The sequence below is a fragment of the Nerophis ophidion genome, linkage group LG02, assembly GCF_033978795.1.
Source record: "Nerophis ophidion isolate RoL-2023_Sa linkage group LG02, RoL_Noph_v1.0, whole genome shotgun sequence".
Classification (NCBI taxonomy): Eukaryota; Metazoa; Chordata; class Actinopteri; order Syngnathiformes; family Syngnathidae; genus Nerophis; species Nerophis ophidion.
Window position 1 is genome coordinate 45237116 of NC_084612.1, and position 19457 is coordinate 45256572.

The window sequence follows — 19457 nt, forward strand, 5'->3', positions numbered from 1 at the left end:
AAAACGTCTGTATTAATCATGACCCCGGAAGTAAATGGGGGGAGGGGTGGTTTTGCAGGGGGAAGAAACTTTGGCGTGACATCGTCCAGGTGAAGTACTAACAGGACTTCAGAGTAGTAGGCGACAAGGTAAACATGGAAGGTAAGTAACATTTTGTTACAGTCTTTTTTCAGGAAGGTAAAAGAGAAGGTAAACGACTTAAACAGTTATTGAGCTGAACTGCTACGAATCGATGCTGCGCATGCGTACATCGACCGCCAAGTACCCTTTCGAAGACAAAATACAGGAACCTGAGTCTTTGGCCATGCGATACGCAGCGAATGTTTTTTATATATATTCATTATTTATGCACTGTGTGTTGCGTTTTCATACAGTACATTAATTAGTAATAGGTAGTGAATGTGGTTTGGAGTAGTGATTGGTATGCGACGACTCACATATCCCCTTAATGTTAAGCCAGGGGTTCTCAACCTTTTTGCCGCCGCGGTACTTTGTTATATAAAGTGTGGTGCATGACAAGGAGGACAAGAGTCCAGCTGGGTGTCAAGCAGCGTGCATTCAGGCTGCATGGAGGAAATACAACTGAGCTAAACCTTTAGCACGTGACGCAGGCGTATATTATAGGTGAGGGCTCTGTGGCTGCCACAGGGTGGCGCACTATGTCAGTACAATCATCCATACACTTAGGTCGAATGGAATCCATCCTATTTGGGTCCCAAATCAACCTTAAGAAAGTCAGTGTCTTCACTATTAAAGTGGGTGACATTGTTATCACCAGGAAAGATGAGGTCACTTACCTCGGTTGCATTCTAGAGGCTAATCTTTCCTGTGATAAAATGGCAACCAAGGTAATCAAAATGGTCAACCAACGAACAAGATTTCTCCACAGAATCTCCTCTGGTCAACAAAAGTACCATGAAGATTCTAGCGGGAATTCTCATTCAACCCTTTTTTCGATTACGCATGCACCTCCTGGTACCCCAGCACTTCCAAAACCCTCAAATCTAGACTCCAAACATCCCAGAACAAGCTAGTCAGAATACTTCTAGACCGCCACCCCAGATCACACCTCACTCCTACTCACTTCTCCAAAGTGGGATGGCTCAGGATGGAGGACAGAGTAAAACAACTTGCACTGAGCCTAGTCTATAAAATCCACTACACCTCCCTGATACCGAAGTACATGTCTAACTACTTCCTTAACGTAAATGACCGCCATAACCACAACACCAGGGGGAGCGCCACAAACCATGTTAAACCTGGATTCCGATCTAACAAATGTCTTAACTCCTTCTATGCCACATCAATGTGGAATGCACATTTACTGGTGTAAAAGAAAGTGCATCTCTCCCCTCCAAAACCGCACTAAAAAAACACCTCCAGGCAACTATAACCCTAGACTAACACCCTCCGCACACCAAATCCCACCTCCCCGGATTGTAAATAATCAAATGGAAATAATCAAATGTATATACTTGTTCTTATGCTTTCTGAGCTCAATATGTTCATTGCTCGCTGTACATATCCTGCCAAGTCAGACCTACACTGTTTCAATGTCCATTTCTCAGATTATATTTTTGCTGATGACTGAAGTGCTGATATCAACCAAACCTAATCCCCCGCCCCAACCCCCTCCACATCCCACCCCCCGGATTGTAAATAATGTAAATAATTCAATGTATATACTGTAATGATGATTAACTTCTGTGATGACTGTATTATGCTGATAGTGTATATTTATACAATGAATTGATTAAGGTGGACCCTGACTTAAACAAGTTCAAAAACTTATTCGGGTGTTACCATTTAGTGGTCAATTGTACGGAATATGTACTGTACTGTGCAATCTACTAATAAAAGTATCAATCAATCACCCGCTAACACACTTTTCCATTACAGAGGGGCCCGGGTCCCACTCAAACAGTAACACTGAGTTATTAATCTTACTCTTGGTTATGGCTGGGCGATATATCGAATATCATCTATATATCGCAGGTTTGTCTCCGTGCGATATAGAAAATGTCTATCGTGACTATTCGAGTATACGTTCTCACTATAACTGCGGGCATTACACTTCAAGCGTTTCTCACTCTTTCTTGTCTGTCCTCACTGAGTCATAAAACAAGCGCACCCTGTTACATACGTCACATACTGTCACGCGTGCAACGTCATGCGTCCTCACGGAGCAGAGAGGTAGCGGCATGGGTAAAGTTAGCTGTAATGCTAGCGGAGCCTTTTAGATTTACTAAGTTCTGACATGTTTAATAACTTTACCAGTGGCAGTAGCCAAGAAAATATGGCTGTGCGTAACTGGCAACTTGGATGTGACACACTCACAGACTTTCTAATTGGTCAAACGGTGGAGGGCGGGGCATGGAAATGAAAACGATAAAATTTCGGGGCTGTAAATCTAATTTTGAAATGAGCATATCCCGGCTGAACTACTGTTATCCGCCCGATTGTAGCTGATATAGGCACCAGCGTCCTCCTTGACCCCAAAAGGGAATAAGCGGTAGAAAATGGATGGATGGATTCTTACATCAGATGTTAATGTGGTTTAAAAAAAGTAATGGAGATAATATCGTTTATCAGCATTACTATTGTAGGTCAATATATCATTGCGCAAAATTTGTTTTCAGCCCAGGCCCACCGGTGACGACTTCAAGGTATATATTTATAGTGTACATTTTTCAAAATATTATTTTGGAGAAGTTGGGGTGTGGTTTTATTTCCAACGTGAAAGCCCCTCCACAATCGAACATTTTGCAGAGAGACTAAAAACAACAGGTTATAAAAGTGATTGAAGCAAAATTTACACTAAAGCATAGCTAGTGTTTATAACCTAGACCAGTGGTCCCCAACCTTTTTGTAGCTGGGGATTTTTATTTTATTTTATTTTTTCCTTTCTTCCCTTTGTCATGAAAAAGGGAGTTTTTTTGGGTTGGTGCACTAATTGTAAGTGTATCTTGTGTTTTTTATGTTGATTTAATAAAAAAAAAAAAAAAAAAAGATTAATAAAAAATTCTTCTGCGGCCCTGTACAAATCGAGCCCGGTGGTTGGGGACCACTGACCTAGACCACAACAAAGTGTTTTGAATGAAGATTTAAATCTTCATAGGTGCCCCTTTTAAGCAATCAAAATACTAATTGTAAGTATGCAACTATGCATACTTATACACAGCAGTATTGTAAAATTTCCATTCACACTCTTCTCACCAACAGAAGTTTTTGTGAACAAGACGATTTCTCGTGACCTTGGGAGAGTTCTTGATGTTGAGGTAAGCAGATGTCCTTTTGTGTGTTTGTGTGTGTGTGTGTGTCAATTATGGGAGAGATATAACCTCAGAAAAATGTAATATTAAAACATGTGTATGCACATGTTTTAATATCAGTATGTGGAATTAAATTATGGAATGGATTAAGTAAATAAATTAAACAATGTACTAATATGATGCAATTTAAGAAACTGTTCAAACTCAGTGTTTACAAAGTACAAAGAAGAATTAATGATAAACATTTTTAACTTATTGAAAATGATAATCTTATTCATCTCACTGTGTGAATTTCAACTTACTTCACTTTTCATTAATTTATTCATTTTATTTTTCATAATGGAATTATTAGTAGAGTAAACTGTGTACAAATTGATGGAAGGAAGTGAACAAAAGTGTTAAGAATTGCTATAAAATGGAAAAGGGGTAGGATATTGAATAAGATCTGCTTCTTCCTACTCCTTTTTGTTGAACAGAGACTGGGAATCATGTTATAATTGTATGCATGTTTAAAATAAACTTAAACCATGATTATCACCTATTAAACCATTATCTCCATTATATTTTTTCTAGCCCCAGGTTGGCTATAAAGCCAAGGCCTTCACCAAAGCATTCCTTCAGAACAGCACTGAGCACCATACACATCTTGATACACAAAGTTTGTTGGATCGCAAGGCATTGATTTTGAAGTATGCCAGACCTAAGAAAAGCAAACTCAAGAACAGGAGAGCCAAAGGTTTAAATGCTCAGCAAAAGAGGAAATTAAAGATCTTCAATATAAAGACTGAACACCAGAGGTTAGTTGTGGAGCTCAGGCTGTCTTTACACTTGCCACGTTCAGTTTTATAAAAACACTGTGAAAGCCTTTGTTCTGCTACTGCAGATCATTCGGTCAAGTTTGAACGCCATCAGCCAAACCCTGGTGCGCACCAGGAATAGTGCAATTATACCCCTGGCATTTTCTCTACTAATTAAACTGACTTCATTATTATCTTTTTCAGATATGAGCTTTTCCTGCCTCTGCATGATCTCTGGAGACAGTATATCATTGACCTTTGTGGTCGTTTAAATCAAACGAGGTAAATGACCTACAAAACCCAAAACCAGTGAAGTTGGCTGGCACGTTATGTAATTTGTAAATAAAAACAGAATACAATGATTTGCAAATCCTTTTCAACTTATATTCAATTGAATAGACTGTAAAGACAAGATATTTAATGTTCAAACTGAGAAACATACAAACCCCGTTTCCATATGAGTTGGGAAATTGTGTTAGATGTAAATACAAACGGAATACAATGATTTGCAAATCATTTTCAACCCATATTCAGTTGAATATGCTACAAAGACAACATATTTGATGTTCAAACTGATGAACATTTTTTTTTGCAAATAATCATTAACTTCAGAATTTGATGCCAGCAACACGTGACAAAAAAGTTGGGAAAGGGAAATATTGATAAAGTTGAGGAATTCTCATCAAACACTTATTTGGAACATCCCATAGGTGTGCAGCCTTATTGGGAACAGGTGGGTGCCATGATTGGGTATAAAGACACCTTCCCAAAAAATGCTCAGTCTTTCACAAGAAAAGATGGGGTGAGGTACACCCCTTTGTCCACAACTGCGTGAGCAAATAGTCAAACAGTTTAAGAACAACATTTCTCAAAGTGCAATTGTAAGAAATTTAGGGATTTCAACATCTTCGGTCCATAATATCATCAAAAGGTTCAGAGAATCTGGAGAAATAACTCCACATAAGCGGCATGGCCGGAAACCAACATTAAATGACCGTGACTTTCGATCCCTCAGACGGCACTGTATCAAAAACAGACATCAGTCTCTAAAGGATATCACCACATGGGCTCAGGAACACTTCAGAAAACCACTGCCACTAAATACAGTTCGTCGCTACATGTGTAAGTGCAAGTTAAAGCTCTATTATGCAAAGCGAAAGCCATTTATCAACAAAATCCGGAACCGCCGCCGGCTTCTCTGGGCCCGAGATCATTTAAGATGGACTGATGCAAAGTGGAAAAGTGTTCTGTGGTCTGATGAGTCCACATTTCAAATTGTTTTTGGAAATATTTCACATTGTGTCATCCAGACCAAAAGGGAAGCGAACCATCCAGACTGTTATCGATCTAAAGTTCAAAAGCCAGCATCTGTGATGGTATGGGGGTGCCTTAGTGCCCAAAGCATGGGTAACTTACATACATGTGAAGGCACCATTAATGCTGAAAGGTACATACAGGTTTTGGAACAACATATGCTGCCATCTAAGCGCCGTCTTTTTTATGGACACCTCTGCTTATTTCAGCAAGCCAATTCCAAGCCACATTCAGCACGTGTTATAACAGCGTGGCTTCGTAAAAAAAGAGTGCGGGTACTTACCTGGCCCACCTGCAGTCCAGACCTGTCTCCCATGGAAAATGTGTGGCGCATTATGAATTATAAAATACGACAGCGGAGACCCCGGACTGTTGAAAGACTTGAGCTTTACATATAAAAAGAATGGGAAATAATTCCACTTTGAAAGCTTCAACAATTAGTTTCCTCAGTTCCCAAACGTTTATTGAGTGTTGTTAAAAGAAAAGGTGATGTAACAGTGGTGAACATGCCGTTTCCCAACTACTTTGGCACGTGTTGCAGCCATGAAATTCTAAGTTAATTATTATTTGCAAAAATAAAGTTTATGAGTTTGAACATCAAATATATTGTCTTTGTAGCGCATTCAATTGAATATGGGTTGAAAAGGATTTGCAAATCATTGTATTCCGTTTATATTTACATCTAACACAATTTCCCTACTCATATGGATACGGGGTTTGTAAATTTGTTTTGCAAATAACCATTAACTTTGAATTTAATGGCAGCAACACATTGCAAAGAAGTTGGCACAGGGGCATTTTTACCACTGTTACATGGCTTTTCCTTTTAACATCACTCAGTAAATGTTTAGGGACTGATTAGACCAATTTTTGAAGCTTCTCAGGTGGAATTCTTTCCCATTCTTGCTTGATGTACAGCTTAAGTTGTTCAAGACTATAGGGTCTCCGTTGTGGTATTTTAGGCTTCATAATGCGCCACACATTTTCAATGGCAGACAGGTCTGGACTACAGGCAGGCCAGTTTTGTACCCACACTGTTGTCAGGGATGGGAAATTTCCGCGGATCCGCGTAATTCCGCCGATTTTTGGCGCCACCAGGGTCATTTCTGTGAATCGTTTAAATCCAGGGAGAAAATTATAGGGGCGGTTAGGTACTTGTGGTTTTTGTCTCTGCGTTGACCTAGTTATCAGTACAAGGCAGAGAATTCCCGCGAAAAATATAATGCCAATGTGTGAAGGCACCAGATTGGCTAGCTCTACTATCAGCTGACAACATCAACTAATGACATTGCCCGTTATAGGCATCTGCACGAGTAGTTTGCTGACAATATCTAGTTCCTGATCCTCAATTATTGTGAGCGTTTCTGAACTCGTATTCTGTTTATATTGGTTGTTTATCGGCGACTAACCTGGAAAGGAAACACAGTAGCTCTCAATTAACACGTTTATTGACAAAGCCGTTTCAGACATGGTTAAGCTTATTCAAGATAGGAATGCTCCATTAGCGAAAGATATCGATAAGGGCGTGAGAAACAAGTGGAACTGGGCATGGCTCGATATAGCTATTAAACTGAAGGTGAAGATTAACAACAATATCGTAGAAGTAGACGAACTGATCAGCAATTTCATTGCAAAGTGCGATGAACCGGGACGTGCTCAGTGCTTATATTGCAAGGACGTTGTGAACTATAGATCTCGGGGAAAGGTGGCACTCTTTGACCATGCGAAATCGGCAAGGCATCTAAGTAAAGTAAGTTTACGGAGAAGAATTCGGGTTAATCCATTTGTAGGCCTATTTTTGTCTATAATCCAAAAGTGTGCAAGAATTTGTTATACGTATGTGTAAATTTGTATACATAAATTTCATAACATGATATATTTTTATGAAAATATTTGCTAATAAATGTGAAATTTTGGTCAGGAGTATATTGTTAGATTTTGACTCAAAATAGCAGGAAATGCATCCTAAGATAACATAGATTTCAAAATGTTTCTGGGGGGGCATGCGCCCAGACCCCCCTAGCAGGTGAGTGCCCTATGTGCACTATGGGTGCGGCCACTATGCGGCCTTCCGCAAAGCGGTGTTTTAGGATTTAAAAATTTTCAGCTGATTTTGTAAATCTTCATTCCCATCCCTGTGTTATAACACTTGCAGAATGTGGCTTGGCATTGTCTTGCTGAAATAAGCAGGAGTGTCCCTGAAAAAGATGTTCTTTGGATGGCAATATATGTTGCGCCAAAACCTGAATGTACCTTTCAGCATCAATGGTGCCTTCATAGCTTTTTAAGTTACCCTTGCCTTGGGCACTACTACACCCCCATACCGTCATAGATGCTGTTTTTTTAACTTTGCGCCATAACAGTCAGGATGGTTCTTTTCCCCTTTGGTCCGGAGGACACGACGTCCACAGTTTCCAAAAACAATTTGAAATGTGGACTCGTCAGACCACAGAACATTTTTCCACTTTGCATCAGCTCGGGCACAGGGAACCCAGCGGCGTTTCTGGGTGTTGTTGATAAATGGCTTTCGTTCACATTCACACACAAGGACCAATTTTAGTGTTGCCAAACAGCTTATCTCCAGGTGCATACAGTCACTTCAAATAAAGTAAATATACAATAATTGTTTAATTTGACTAAAGTACAAATGCAACCGCCCATCCATCCTTTTTCTACCGCGTGTCCCTCTCAGGGTAAACTGTATAATGATTAACGGCAGTAAAAGTCTTGACAGTTAGTATTAACGTTTTAGATCAAAATGATTGCAAATATGATTGGTAATCACACTTTGAAAAACTCAAGGGCCGGTGACAAGGCCCGTTAACTGGTTAACATGGCGCGTGAGCAGCGTGACGTCACATACACTGGAAGTGAAGCACCCAAAACCTGTTTTTCCTTCATTAAAAAAAAACACTGAAGCTTATACAATTTAATACAGAAAAAAAAACTTTGTAAATAATTTAAATCAATTGAATCTGTCCCTGGCCACTTTCAAAACACAATAAAAAAGCAAAAACAACTAACTTCTAAATAAGAAATAGTGTATGATAAACAATACAATAGAATGTTCTACAAAAAACTACAGTTGTTTTAGGAAGTATTATAATCATAAAAGTCCAATATTTATTTTGAAGAGTGAACTAGTACTTTGCTGTCAAATACGGCATCGGCAGCTTCGCCTTGTTTGCATGGATAAATGGGACAGTGTGGCTCAGATGGTAGCGCGATCACTTGACAGTTACTGGTATGAGTCCAGTTTCTGCTATCTCAGTCCCTGCCATTGTGTCATTGGGCCGGACACATAACCCGCCCAGCTCCCAGTGCCACTCACACTGGTGTACGTGTGTGAATGAATGTGTGGTGGTGGTCAGATGTCAGACGCACAAATTGGCAGCCAGTGTTAATTTTGTTGATTAAAAGTGTTTGTCTTAGTTATCATCAACAGTGTTAATTTTGACAGCAGTTTTTAATTTACTTTTAGTCATAGTCTTCTGACCAAAATCAATTTCAGTTATAGTCATATTTTGTTAATCTAAATTGATTTAGTGTTAGTCGATTAAATTCCTTAACATTATAGTGGACAAAAATTACAGTAAATGTTGTCCCCTAAAATATAAAGTATAAAGACCTACGCATCTTTGAAGTTGTCTTGAAACTACTTTTATCAAGGATATTGCAGAGCAGCTTAAAAACAAAATTCACGACAAGACCAGTTTAGTCAGGGGAAAATACAGTAGGTCGTTGACAATAATTAAGACAATATTTTTCATAAAATTAACACGTGTGTTACTCTTGCAGTAGTCCACAGGCTATCCAGCAGAAGCTTTTGAAGGCAGACTTGCATGGTGCCATCATGACAGGTACAGTAAATCCTCATTTCAATTTTAATTATTATTTTTTCTGCAAATAAAAGTTATCTCAATGGACTTTACAAATGGGGTAGGTCGAGAATCATGCTCCCCATATGTGTAACCCCCGGGGTATTTTAGTATATGCGTAGATACCCCATTTTCATGTATTCAATTTCCTTTATTTAACCAGATAAAGACTCATTGAGATTAAAATCTCTTTTTCAAGAGCGACCTGACAAAGAGGGCGGCACAAACAAAGTAACAATAATAATTACAACAAGACAATAGAACAGAACAACAGCAGTCATACCACAACAGGTCAAAAATTATTTATAACGATTAAGTATAAATTCAATTTAAAAGAAAGTACATTTCCCAAGAGAACTGGTTTCTAGATTTGTTAAAATGGACTTAAACTCCCCCAAAGTGATCAATTTTGGGAGCCTCAGATCTTTCTGGATATAATTCCATGACCAGGGAGCAGCATAAGTGAATGCTTGTTTTCCAAGTGCTGTGTTGGCTCTAAGAACCAACATGTGGAGGACATCCTATGAGCGTAGGTTGTAATGACTGGAGTCTCTACACACAAAGGAACACAGATAGGTGGGGACAAGTCCAAGAAGACATTTATATGTAAAAACTACCGTATTTCCTTGAATAGCCGCCGGGGCGCTAATTAATTTAAAACCTCTTCTTACTCCTGCGCTTATTGGTGCTAGCAGGGTGTATAATATAGCCAGTAAGAGTCATGGATGCATGGCATTCTGGGTAATTATTATTTTGCATTTATAATGTGTTACAGAGCCGATGTTCTCTCGAAATGTGTTTGTCATTCTTGTTTGGTTTGTGTTCACAGAGTGTGGCGCATATTAAGAGTGTTAAAGTTGTTTTATATCACAACCTTCAGTGTGATCTGTATGGCTGTTGCACAAGACACCTGGTTTACACATAGTACAAGCAAAGGAAAAACTCCTCCGCCATTTTGAATATGACGACAGGGGAGGCATCACTCGTGACATCACGAATTTGACCCGGCGGTAATAGTAAGTATGCGCTAATAATTTTGGGAAGCGAGTTTGACCCGGCAATAAATCAAGGCAGGCGCATATTTCATGCCCGGCGGCAATTCAAGGAAATTAGGTATCCATCGAGAAAGATGGACAATTTGCCTTTGCATACAGAGTAGAGTGGTGGACAGGATTTCCACAGCCAGTAATAAAATGTAAGGCACAGTGATATACAGTGTTTAATTTCTTCAAGTAAGTGCCAGGTGCATTCATAAAAAGCAAATCTCCATAATCAAGTAAAAGAATAAAGGTGGATGAGATCAGATGTTTCCTAACTTTTAGGGAAAAACAAGACTTATTTCTAAAAAAGAAACCCAATTTTATTTTAAGCTTAGATACAAGCTTTTCTATGTGGGCTTTAAAAGACAATCTCTCATCAATAATTCCAAAGTAGTTATATGTTGAGACCAACTCAAGCTCGACCCCATAAGAAGTCAATATTTTAAGGATGTTCAATGGCAGCCGTTTGCCATTTGAGAATAACATCACCTTAGATTTGTCTGCATTTAGCACCAGCCTAAATTGGGTCAGCTGGGACTGAACAATATCAAAACCAGACTGCAAGAGTTCAAGGGTTTGCACTGCAAAGGGGGATGAACAATATATGACCACATCATCTGCTTGGAAATGGAACGTAGCATCTGATATTTTATCACAAAGATTATTCACAGAAATGGAGAACAACAGTGGTCCTAATATTGAACCCTGGGGTACACCCTTCAACACAGGGAGGAAAGATAAAGGTGACCCAGCAAACTGGACACATTGTGTTCTATCAGAAGGGTAATTAGAAAACCAGTTAACAGCATGCCCAGATACTCCAATCCTGTGCAATCTTTCTGCTAAAATCGTGTGGTTGACCATGTCAAACGCCTTTGACAGGTCAATAAATAAAGCTGCACAGTATATTTTGCAGTCCAATGCTCCAGTATGCTCCAGTATACAGTACATTGTTGTCTAAATACAAAGCACTGTAGTTATACAGCAATACTATCCACCTCGTATTTACTTTTACAAGTTTAACCGCTCCGTGGTACTGGCCTCGAGTGCAGGTGTGATCATCTGTACTCTCTGTATGTATGTTTCAGAAATTAATTAATCAGAATGTGCTAGTTATCAATTACATCTGCCGGAATAGCTTATCATGTTAATCACTTGTCTTTTTTACAGTGGTTCGGTCCAAATGTCCATCCTATGTCGGGACAACAGGTATTCTGATCCAGGAGTTCAAACATGTGTTCAAATTTATCACCCAACAAGACAAAATGAAAGGTAATCGAATTTTTTTTTTTTTTTTTTGGATTCATTAGTTGTTAATTTGATTTAGTACTCTTCAGATACGCACTTTGTTGCATTGCAAAGTCGAGTCCAGGGACCATTGTATGCTATTTTGGCTTGCCCCTCCCCCTGCCAACTGCCTTCTTTCGTGTTTGACGTCTAAGTCCAATAAATCCCACAAACCTCGCGTTACATCGACGCGGACATTAAAGGCTGTATATTGGTCAACTTGTAGAACTTTATTTCCTATACAACTCATTCAGGGGGTGTATTGCCAACTTTCAAATGCCATCTTCTCAAATTGTTATCAACATTTGCAATAAAAGTGAGTGTTGATATTACGGGCATCCCATATGCCCTCTATTTACCGCTGTTTTTCTGGCCCAAGTGTTTTTTTGTTTTTTTTTTAGATTTCCTTATAAAACCGCTAACTTGGTCACTTTCCAGCGCACCGTGCTTGCAGTCGAGGGCAGCTTACACTAACTGACTTGTTCACAGGAGTTATTTCGATCTTTCTGTATAGCAACTTGAACATGTAAAAAGAGTTGTCTGTCTGTAACTCCCCCTTGCCTTTCCTTATACTCATCACTAGTCGGCGCCTTGCAGCCACTGATCATGTTATTCTGCTTTAAAGCCAACAACCATGAACCACCCTCAAACACTTCCTCAAAGCTGCCAAGCTTCACGCTTTGAGCGTGACAGTCAAGCAATATAACCCTTTCTCACGCTACACACCACACGTGACATTTCTCACAATTATATATTCCCAATTTACTACTCCTATATTTTTGTCATAATAAGCTTTGTTTTTTGCATCTTGCTGTAGTTCGAGTAACTCTGGTTGATTGATCAAAATAACCAATCCCAGACCAAGCCATGGTTGCCTACATTTAACAAACTACAGAAGACACTACGCAGTTTAAACTAATCAGAAACAATGTAAGGCGGGTCTCGGTGTTTCTGTTTCACACACCTCAGCTGTACGTTGCTTCTGATAGCTTTTAATTGCGTGGTGTCTTCCATGGTTGGTTAAATGTAGGCACACCTCAGATACGCACACGCACATTGTATTACACACACATGAATCTGGATGCACTCACTCAAATCATACACTGCAGAAGTGTCACAATAGTCGCGTGTGTAAAAGACAGCCAATAAAGGGTTCCTGATTTTTGCAGATCATTGATACGCAATTTGTATTACACATATGCGCTTCTGAATGCGGAAGTTCTATTACATGTTTACGAATCTGGATGCACTCACTCAAATCTTACACGGCAAAAGTGTGGGTAAAGTCACTTGTAAGTAGACAGCCTATCAAGGGTTCCCTGATTAGGGACAGACACAAAATTTAACACGTACGCGGACCTAAATCAATTGGATTTATATACAGACACACACATTAGTACACATGCATGCAAATCGAAGTAGACACGCACAGATCAAGATACACATTTGCAGTTAATTTTTCTACCATAATACTTCCATGCATTAAACATCGATCTTAAACATCGTTTAATGCATGTGGCGCTACATTTGACCAGTGGAGGGCGAAAACGCTACACATTAAGTTTAACTGTGATAAGTCAATGTTTAGTGGGTGAATGTTGTGTAATTCCTGTTTGTATAAACATTTGTAGTTTGCGTGAATATATTAATACTAAACCTTCTATTTTATTAAAGTAAAATACACTGCGGAAATTATTTATGTAAAATACATAACATTATACTTTGCTGATGTTTATTTTCATATTTTCAGTCTTGCAAACCTAAAAGAAGACAGAAGTGTAAATAAATAAAACTGAGAAGGAAAATAATGTATAAAAAGGAATATCAATCCTCAACAAAACAATAGAGGTAGTTTCTTCACGCTTTTAACTAGCTGGGTCGCGAGGGCAGAATAATGAATTTGACAGTAGAGTATGAAAGACGATTTGTTTACTTTGCAATTAAATAAACACAGTCTCAAAGAAATATGATAGGCGGAGGCACTTTCTAACGAAACATCCACATTTCAATGTCTGGCCTGTAAGCCCTTGAGCTTTTGAAAATGTGGCCCTCCCTCTTCATTATGTACTATATGCCAGTGGTCCCCAACCATTCCGTCTCATTCCTCAATCTTTTTTCTCCCCCTTTTTTCTGACGGTCTTTTGGCAGTAATACCGAAGAGGAACAGCGTTTTTCAAGTTGAGATCAATGGTTTTATCTCTCACATCTACGGAAGCAAGTTTGAGCATCGAGCGAGCGAACGCTCCGCCAAGAAGTTCAAAGTCAGTGGAAGTATTGACTTGTGATTGCAGACAATCTGGTGCACCTGGAGACTTGTACTGCAATGCACATTAAATAAATATAAAAGTATTCACTATTAATGCTCAAATATGTAATTTTTAATTTTGAAATCAAAGGAGAACATTCAATACTCAAGTGTAGTCCTTGACTTGAAAATGCCTTAGTGACCAAAGAAAAACCTCTTTTTGCAAAGATTTTAAAACGGTAGTAAAAATGTTTGAAAACAAAAAAAAAAAAAATCATTTTGCAAGAAAAATAAATAGGTCAGTCCATTTCCTGGAAAAGCAATGATCTGATGGTCCAAATGTGGTCTGTGGATTTTAAGTTTGACACCTGTTTTATGATTTTGCGTGTCTGTGTGTAATTGCAGTTTGTTCATAGTTATTGGCCAATAATTGCAGAGAGATATTATTTTTCATCATTGATAAGTTTACCCGAGAAATATATGTATGTATACAGTGGGGCAAAAAAGTATTTAGTCAGCCACCGATTGTGGAAGTTCTCCCACTTAAAAGGGAGACAGAGGTCTGTAATTTTCATCATAGGTACACTTCAACTGTGAGACAGAATTTGAAAAAAAAAATACAGGAATTCACACTGTAGGAATTTTAAATAATTTATTTGTAAATTATGGTGGAAAATAAGTATTTGGTCAACCATTCAAAGCTCTCACTGATGGAAGGAGGTTTTGGCTCAAAATCTCACGATACATGGCCCCATTCATTCTTTCCTTGACACGGATCAATCGTCCTGTCCCCTTAGCAGAAAAACAGCCCCAAAGCATGATGTTTCCACCCCCATGCTTCACAGTAGGTATGGTGTTCTTGGGATGCAACTCAGTATTCTTCTTCCTCCAAACATGACGAGTTGAGTTTATACCAAAATGGATACATGGATGATACAGCAGAGGATTGGGAGAATGTCATGTGGTCAGATGAAACCAAAATATAACATCATAGAAAATCTGTGGAGGGAGTTGAAAGTCCGTGTTGCTCGGCGACAGCCCCATAACATCACTGCTCTCGAGAAGATCTGCATAGAGGAATGGGGCAAAATACCAGCTACTGTGTGTGCAAACCTGGTAAAAAAAAATATAGATATATATTACAGTCGTGGTCAAAAGTTTACATACACTTGTAAAGGACATAATGTCATGGCTGTCTTGAGTTCTTAATAATTTCTTACGAACAATTGTCTGCACAGTTGCTCTTAGGACCTTAAGCTGCTTTGAAATGACTCGTTCAAGTCAAGAATTATATTTTTCAGATCTGTGCTGAGTTCTTTTGACTTTCCGATGAACCGAGTCTGACTGCATCATATGAGCCCTATTTAAATGGGCACAGAGAAGTCAACAGGTGTTGTCAATCATAGTCACTCACCTGAAGATAAGAAGCCATGCCATGAAGCCAATTTGATTTCATTGTAACATTTCTACATCACCAAAATTGATCATGTATGTTGCTGTATGTATACTTTTGACCCAGCAGATTTGGTCACATGTTCAGTAGACCCATAATAAATTCATAAAAGAACCAAACTTTCTGATTTTTTTTGACAAACAAGTATGTGCTCCAATCACTCTATCACAAAAAAATAAGGGTTGTACAAATTATTGGAAACTTAAGACAGCCATGACATTATGTTCTTTAGAAATGTGTGTAAACTTTTGTGTGTGTGAGTGTATATTTTTTTCTTTTTTGTATTGTCATGACTGGACAATTGGTTTGCTTTAATTAATTGTTTTTAAATATTGTTATTTTTAACAGCTTACGCAATATAGACAGACATGCTTTCGTGACAATAAAAGATTTACCATCAGTGCGTTGGTGTTTTGCTAGATTTTGTATTTTGGAGGAATACAGAATTTGTATTACTTTTTTTTTCCTGTCCAGCCACTCAGGCGAATCATATTGTTGATGTAAATGCCCACATTTGGTGTACAGATTTACTTTACAAAAGAGAAGTGGGTGACACTTCTGTTGTTGCCTTATATGGATTTCTATTCAGCACCACAGTTCGCTCACAATAAACAATAATAATAATAAATAATATACGACATATATTATATATATAAATATGAATAATATAAATATATTCTACATTTAAGTGCAGTCAAGGAACATATGCATTATACAGTCTGATGGATGTCGGTATGAAGAACCTCCTGTGTCGTTCCGTGTTATATTTTGCGAGTCTGAGCCTTCCACTGAATGTGCTCATTCTCTCCGCAAGGTCCGACTGTAGTAGGTGTTGTCCATAACGGCTAGGAGTTTTGCTGGATTTCTCCTCTCTCACACCACCGCCAGAGAGTCCAGCTCCACTCCCACCATGTTACTGGCCTTCTCTACCAGCTTTTCCAGTCTGTTTGTGTGCCTCACTCTCAGCCCGCTGCCCCAGAAAGCCACGGCGTACAAGAAGGCGCCCGCCACCACCGACTCCTAGAACATCTTCAACATCTTTGTACAGACGTTGAAGGATCCTAGCCTCCTGAGGAAGTAGAGGCGGCTCTGTCCCTTCTTGTAGAGGGCCTCTGCGTGTTTTGACCCATTCAGCTTGTTGTCGATGTGTACACTGAGGTATCTGGCGCAGCTGGGCAGAAGGGGATGAAAAGAGAAACAAAGGAGGGGACAGGGGGGTATACATTCGAGAGACAACATCAACCACCCCAACAACAGAACGTGGACCCCGACTAAAACAAGATTAAAAACTTATTCGGGTGTTACCATTTAGTGGTCAATTGTACGGAATATGTACTGTACTGTGCAATCTACTAATAAAAGTATCAATCAATCAATCAATCAAAGCATCAGCAAATACGATATGTACAAATATGATAGTAAAAGTGATAGCAGAGAAGCAGTTAGTAAAGTAAATATTAATAACACAGAAATGACAATGAACATTGTACTACAAAAAGAGCAATAAAAATACCATATTGATAAAGAATAATAAATATTATTTCCTCTATTACCAACAATACAATTGTTTCAAATGCAACAATACATATATGTAATTATAATTTAAATTACAAAAGAAAGCAGATACATGGAGGGGAGGAAAGAGAAGGGAACTGTATTAACTTTGTTATAGTAACAATAGGTTAAGCTTTGTCAGTGTGCTGTGTTTTACTGAGTTTCCCCTAGTCGGCCCCAGGACCGCCCAGCACGAAGCCACGGGAACCACCCACCCCAGCTGCGGGGATCCCAACGATGGAGATGGAACATCCAGCAACTGCCCTGGCGGATCCTTCCCCCGAAGGAAGAGAAGGAGATCCCAGACACGATGACAAACAAAGTCACTACCCCAGCAGCTGGCCACTTTGCAGCGCTGCAGAATACCCTGCAGCACACTGAGCTGCCACGATAGACGCGCAGACTCGACCCAGCAGGCCCAAACCAAGACGGACATCTGGAAGGTGTGGATAGCGGGCCCCAGGGGCCGCGGACACGCAGCCTGTGTACATGTCACCGAGAACCACCCCCATGTTAGGTAGTGTAGTCTGTAATATTTCTACCTTGATAAATGCTTCTGATATTCTATACATTTCATGTTACATAGAAAGAAGAAGGGCCTCCTCAAATAAATGTTTTGCCCCTTCATATCAACATTTTTAAAGTTGAGAAAGTACCTTTTAAAATACTCACAAAAATAATATATTACAAGTTATATATTCTGCGGCAGAATCCACTGAAAAGGGGGACAGGATACACTACTATCTTTCATCTCTGAACCTTGGCTGTCAGGGTCTGTGAGTCTGCGCACACACGGTCACATATTTCTCCCCTCAACCCTCAGTAAACTAGTGTTGACGAATGAAATTGTTAAAAAAAACTAAATCCAAAAACTGCACTGGTTTTGGAATCTTGCCTGTTGTTCAAAATCGTTATAAAAGGCATGAAGAATGATATAATTTTTTCAAACTGGATTCTAACTCGGAAATTAATTGTTAAAAGTCCACTTACAACGGAGCCATATTACGGTACTTGTATTCCATCAAACGATATCTTTCTGGAAAGCGAAAACCAGTGGTGGTCAACCAAGCTAAGATGGCTGTTGTACAGCAAGCAGCTAGCACGCTGAGTACACAAGGGGCATTGTTTTTCTTCTTCTAATTTCCAGGTGAGAGGCATGATTTATGATCTCCGATAAAGTTTGACGAACAAGGAAACGAGTAACCGCTTATCATGTAAACATCATGTAAACATTGGCAGGCAAGCTTATCACAGCGCTGCTACAAAAAAATTATCCGCGTTAACGATAACGATATCCACCCATCCATTTTCTACCGCTTATTCCCTTCTTGGGGTCGCGGGGGGCGCTGGCGCCTATCTCAGCTACAATCAAGCGGAAGGCGGGGTAAACCCTGGACAAGTCGCCACCTCATCGCAGGGCCAACACAGATAGACAACATTCACACCCACATTCACACACTAGGGCCAATTTAGTGTTGCCAATCAACCTATCCCCAGGTGCATGTCTTTGGAAGTGGGAGGAAGCCGGAGTACCCGGAGGGAACCCACGCATTCACGGGGAGAACATGCAAACTCCACACAGAAAGATCCCAAACCTGGGATTGAACCCAGGACTGCAGGACCTTCGTATTGTGAGACAGACGCACTAACCCCTCTGCCACCGAATAACGATATCACTATTGATATTAATGTTCAATCAATTAAATTCAATTAATACATTAATCAAGTCACAAAAATTAAATGGAGTACATTGGACGGATTTTGGATGGTTAAATATTTGGGTTTTATGGGCGGAATAGAGGACCTCCCTTTGGCTCTACTGTAAGTGGATTTCACACGATATGTATTAAAAGATTTAAAATGTTACTGCTTCTTGATATTAGCACTGCTTTCGATACAGTCGATCATAATATTTTGTTAGAGCGTATCAAAACTCGTATTGGTATGTCAGACTTAGCCCTGTCTTGGTTTAACTCTTATCTTACTGACAGGATGCAGTGGGTATCCCATAACAATGTGACCTCGGACTATGTTAAGGTACCATGTGGAGTTCCCCAGGGTTCGGTTCTTGGCCTTGCACTTTCCAGCATCTACATGCTGCCGCTAGGTGACATCATACGCAAATACGGTGTTAGCTTTCACTGTTATGCTGATGACACCCAACTCTACATGCTCCTTAAGCTGACCAACACGCCGGATTGTAGTCAGCTGGAGGCGTGTCTTAATGAAATTAAACAATGGATGTCCGCTAACTTTTTGCAACTCAATGCTAAGAAAACGGAAATGCTGATTATCGGTCCTGCTAGACACCGACCTCTATTTAACAATACTACGTTAACATTTGACAACCAAACAATTACACAAAGCGACTCGGTAAAGAATCTGGGTATTATCTTCGACCCAACTCTCTCGTTTGAGTCACACATCAAGTGTGTTACTAAAACAGTCTTCTTTCATCTCCGTAATATTGCTAAAACGTGTTCCATTTTGTCTACTAGCAACGCTGAGATCATTATTTATGCGTTCGTTACGTCTCGTCTCGATTACTGTAACCTATTATTTTCGGGTCTCCCCATGTCTAGCATTAAAAGATTACAGTTGGTACAAATTGCGGCTG

The 19457-nt window shown here is 39.4% G+C and overlaps 1 protein-coding gene and 1 long non-coding RNA gene across 4 annotated transcripts in view; one reads left to right on the forward strand and one right to left on the reverse strand.

Moving 5' to 3' along the window:
* Positions 1 to 17352, forward strand: pop4 (POP4 homolog, ribonuclease P/MRP subunit). 3 transcript variants are annotated; one of them, XM_061884596.1, is made up of 7 exons: positions 1 to 141; positions 3223 to 3278; positions 3846 to 4069; positions 4274 to 4351; positions 9182 to 9243; positions 11472 to 11573; positions 17002 to 17352. In XM_061884596.1, the coding sequence occupies exons 1-7, from the start codon at positions 135 to 137 to the stop codon at positions 17232 to 17234; spliced, it is 762 nt and encodes a 253-aa protein (XP_061740580.1). In that variant the 5' UTR covers positions 1 to 134; the 3' UTR covers positions 17235 to 17352. The 3 variants fall into 3 exon arrangements, with proteins under 3 accessions (XP_061740580.1, XP_061740596.1, XP_061740588.1); XM_061884612.1 differs by lacking the exon at positions 17002 to 17352 and adding an exon at positions 15135 to 15689; XM_061884604.1 differs by lacking the exon at positions 17002 to 17352 and adding an exon at positions 13737 to 15689 and having other exon boundaries at positions 2 to 141.
* LOC133541296 (uncharacterized) overlaps positions 14652 to 19457 on the reverse strand; it is a 20349-nt gene continuing 15543 nt past the window's right edge. Inside the window, exon 2 of the long non-coding RNA XR_009803830.1 lies at positions 14652 to 14946. This is a non-coding gene — a long non-coding RNA (uncharacterized LOC133541296). The remainder of the gene's footprint in view (positions 14947 to 19457) is intronic.

Coding starts and splice junctions, on each gene's coding strand:
- pop4 (XM_061884596.1), top strand. Junction 3,279..3,845: donor GGAGAGTTCTTGATGTTGAG/GTAAGCAGATGT, acceptor TATTTTTTCTAG/CCCCAGGTTGGCTATAAAGC. Junction 4,352..9,181: donor GGTCGTTTAAATCAAACGAG/GTAAATGACCTA, acceptor TTACTCTTGCAG/TAGTCCACAGGCTATCCAGC.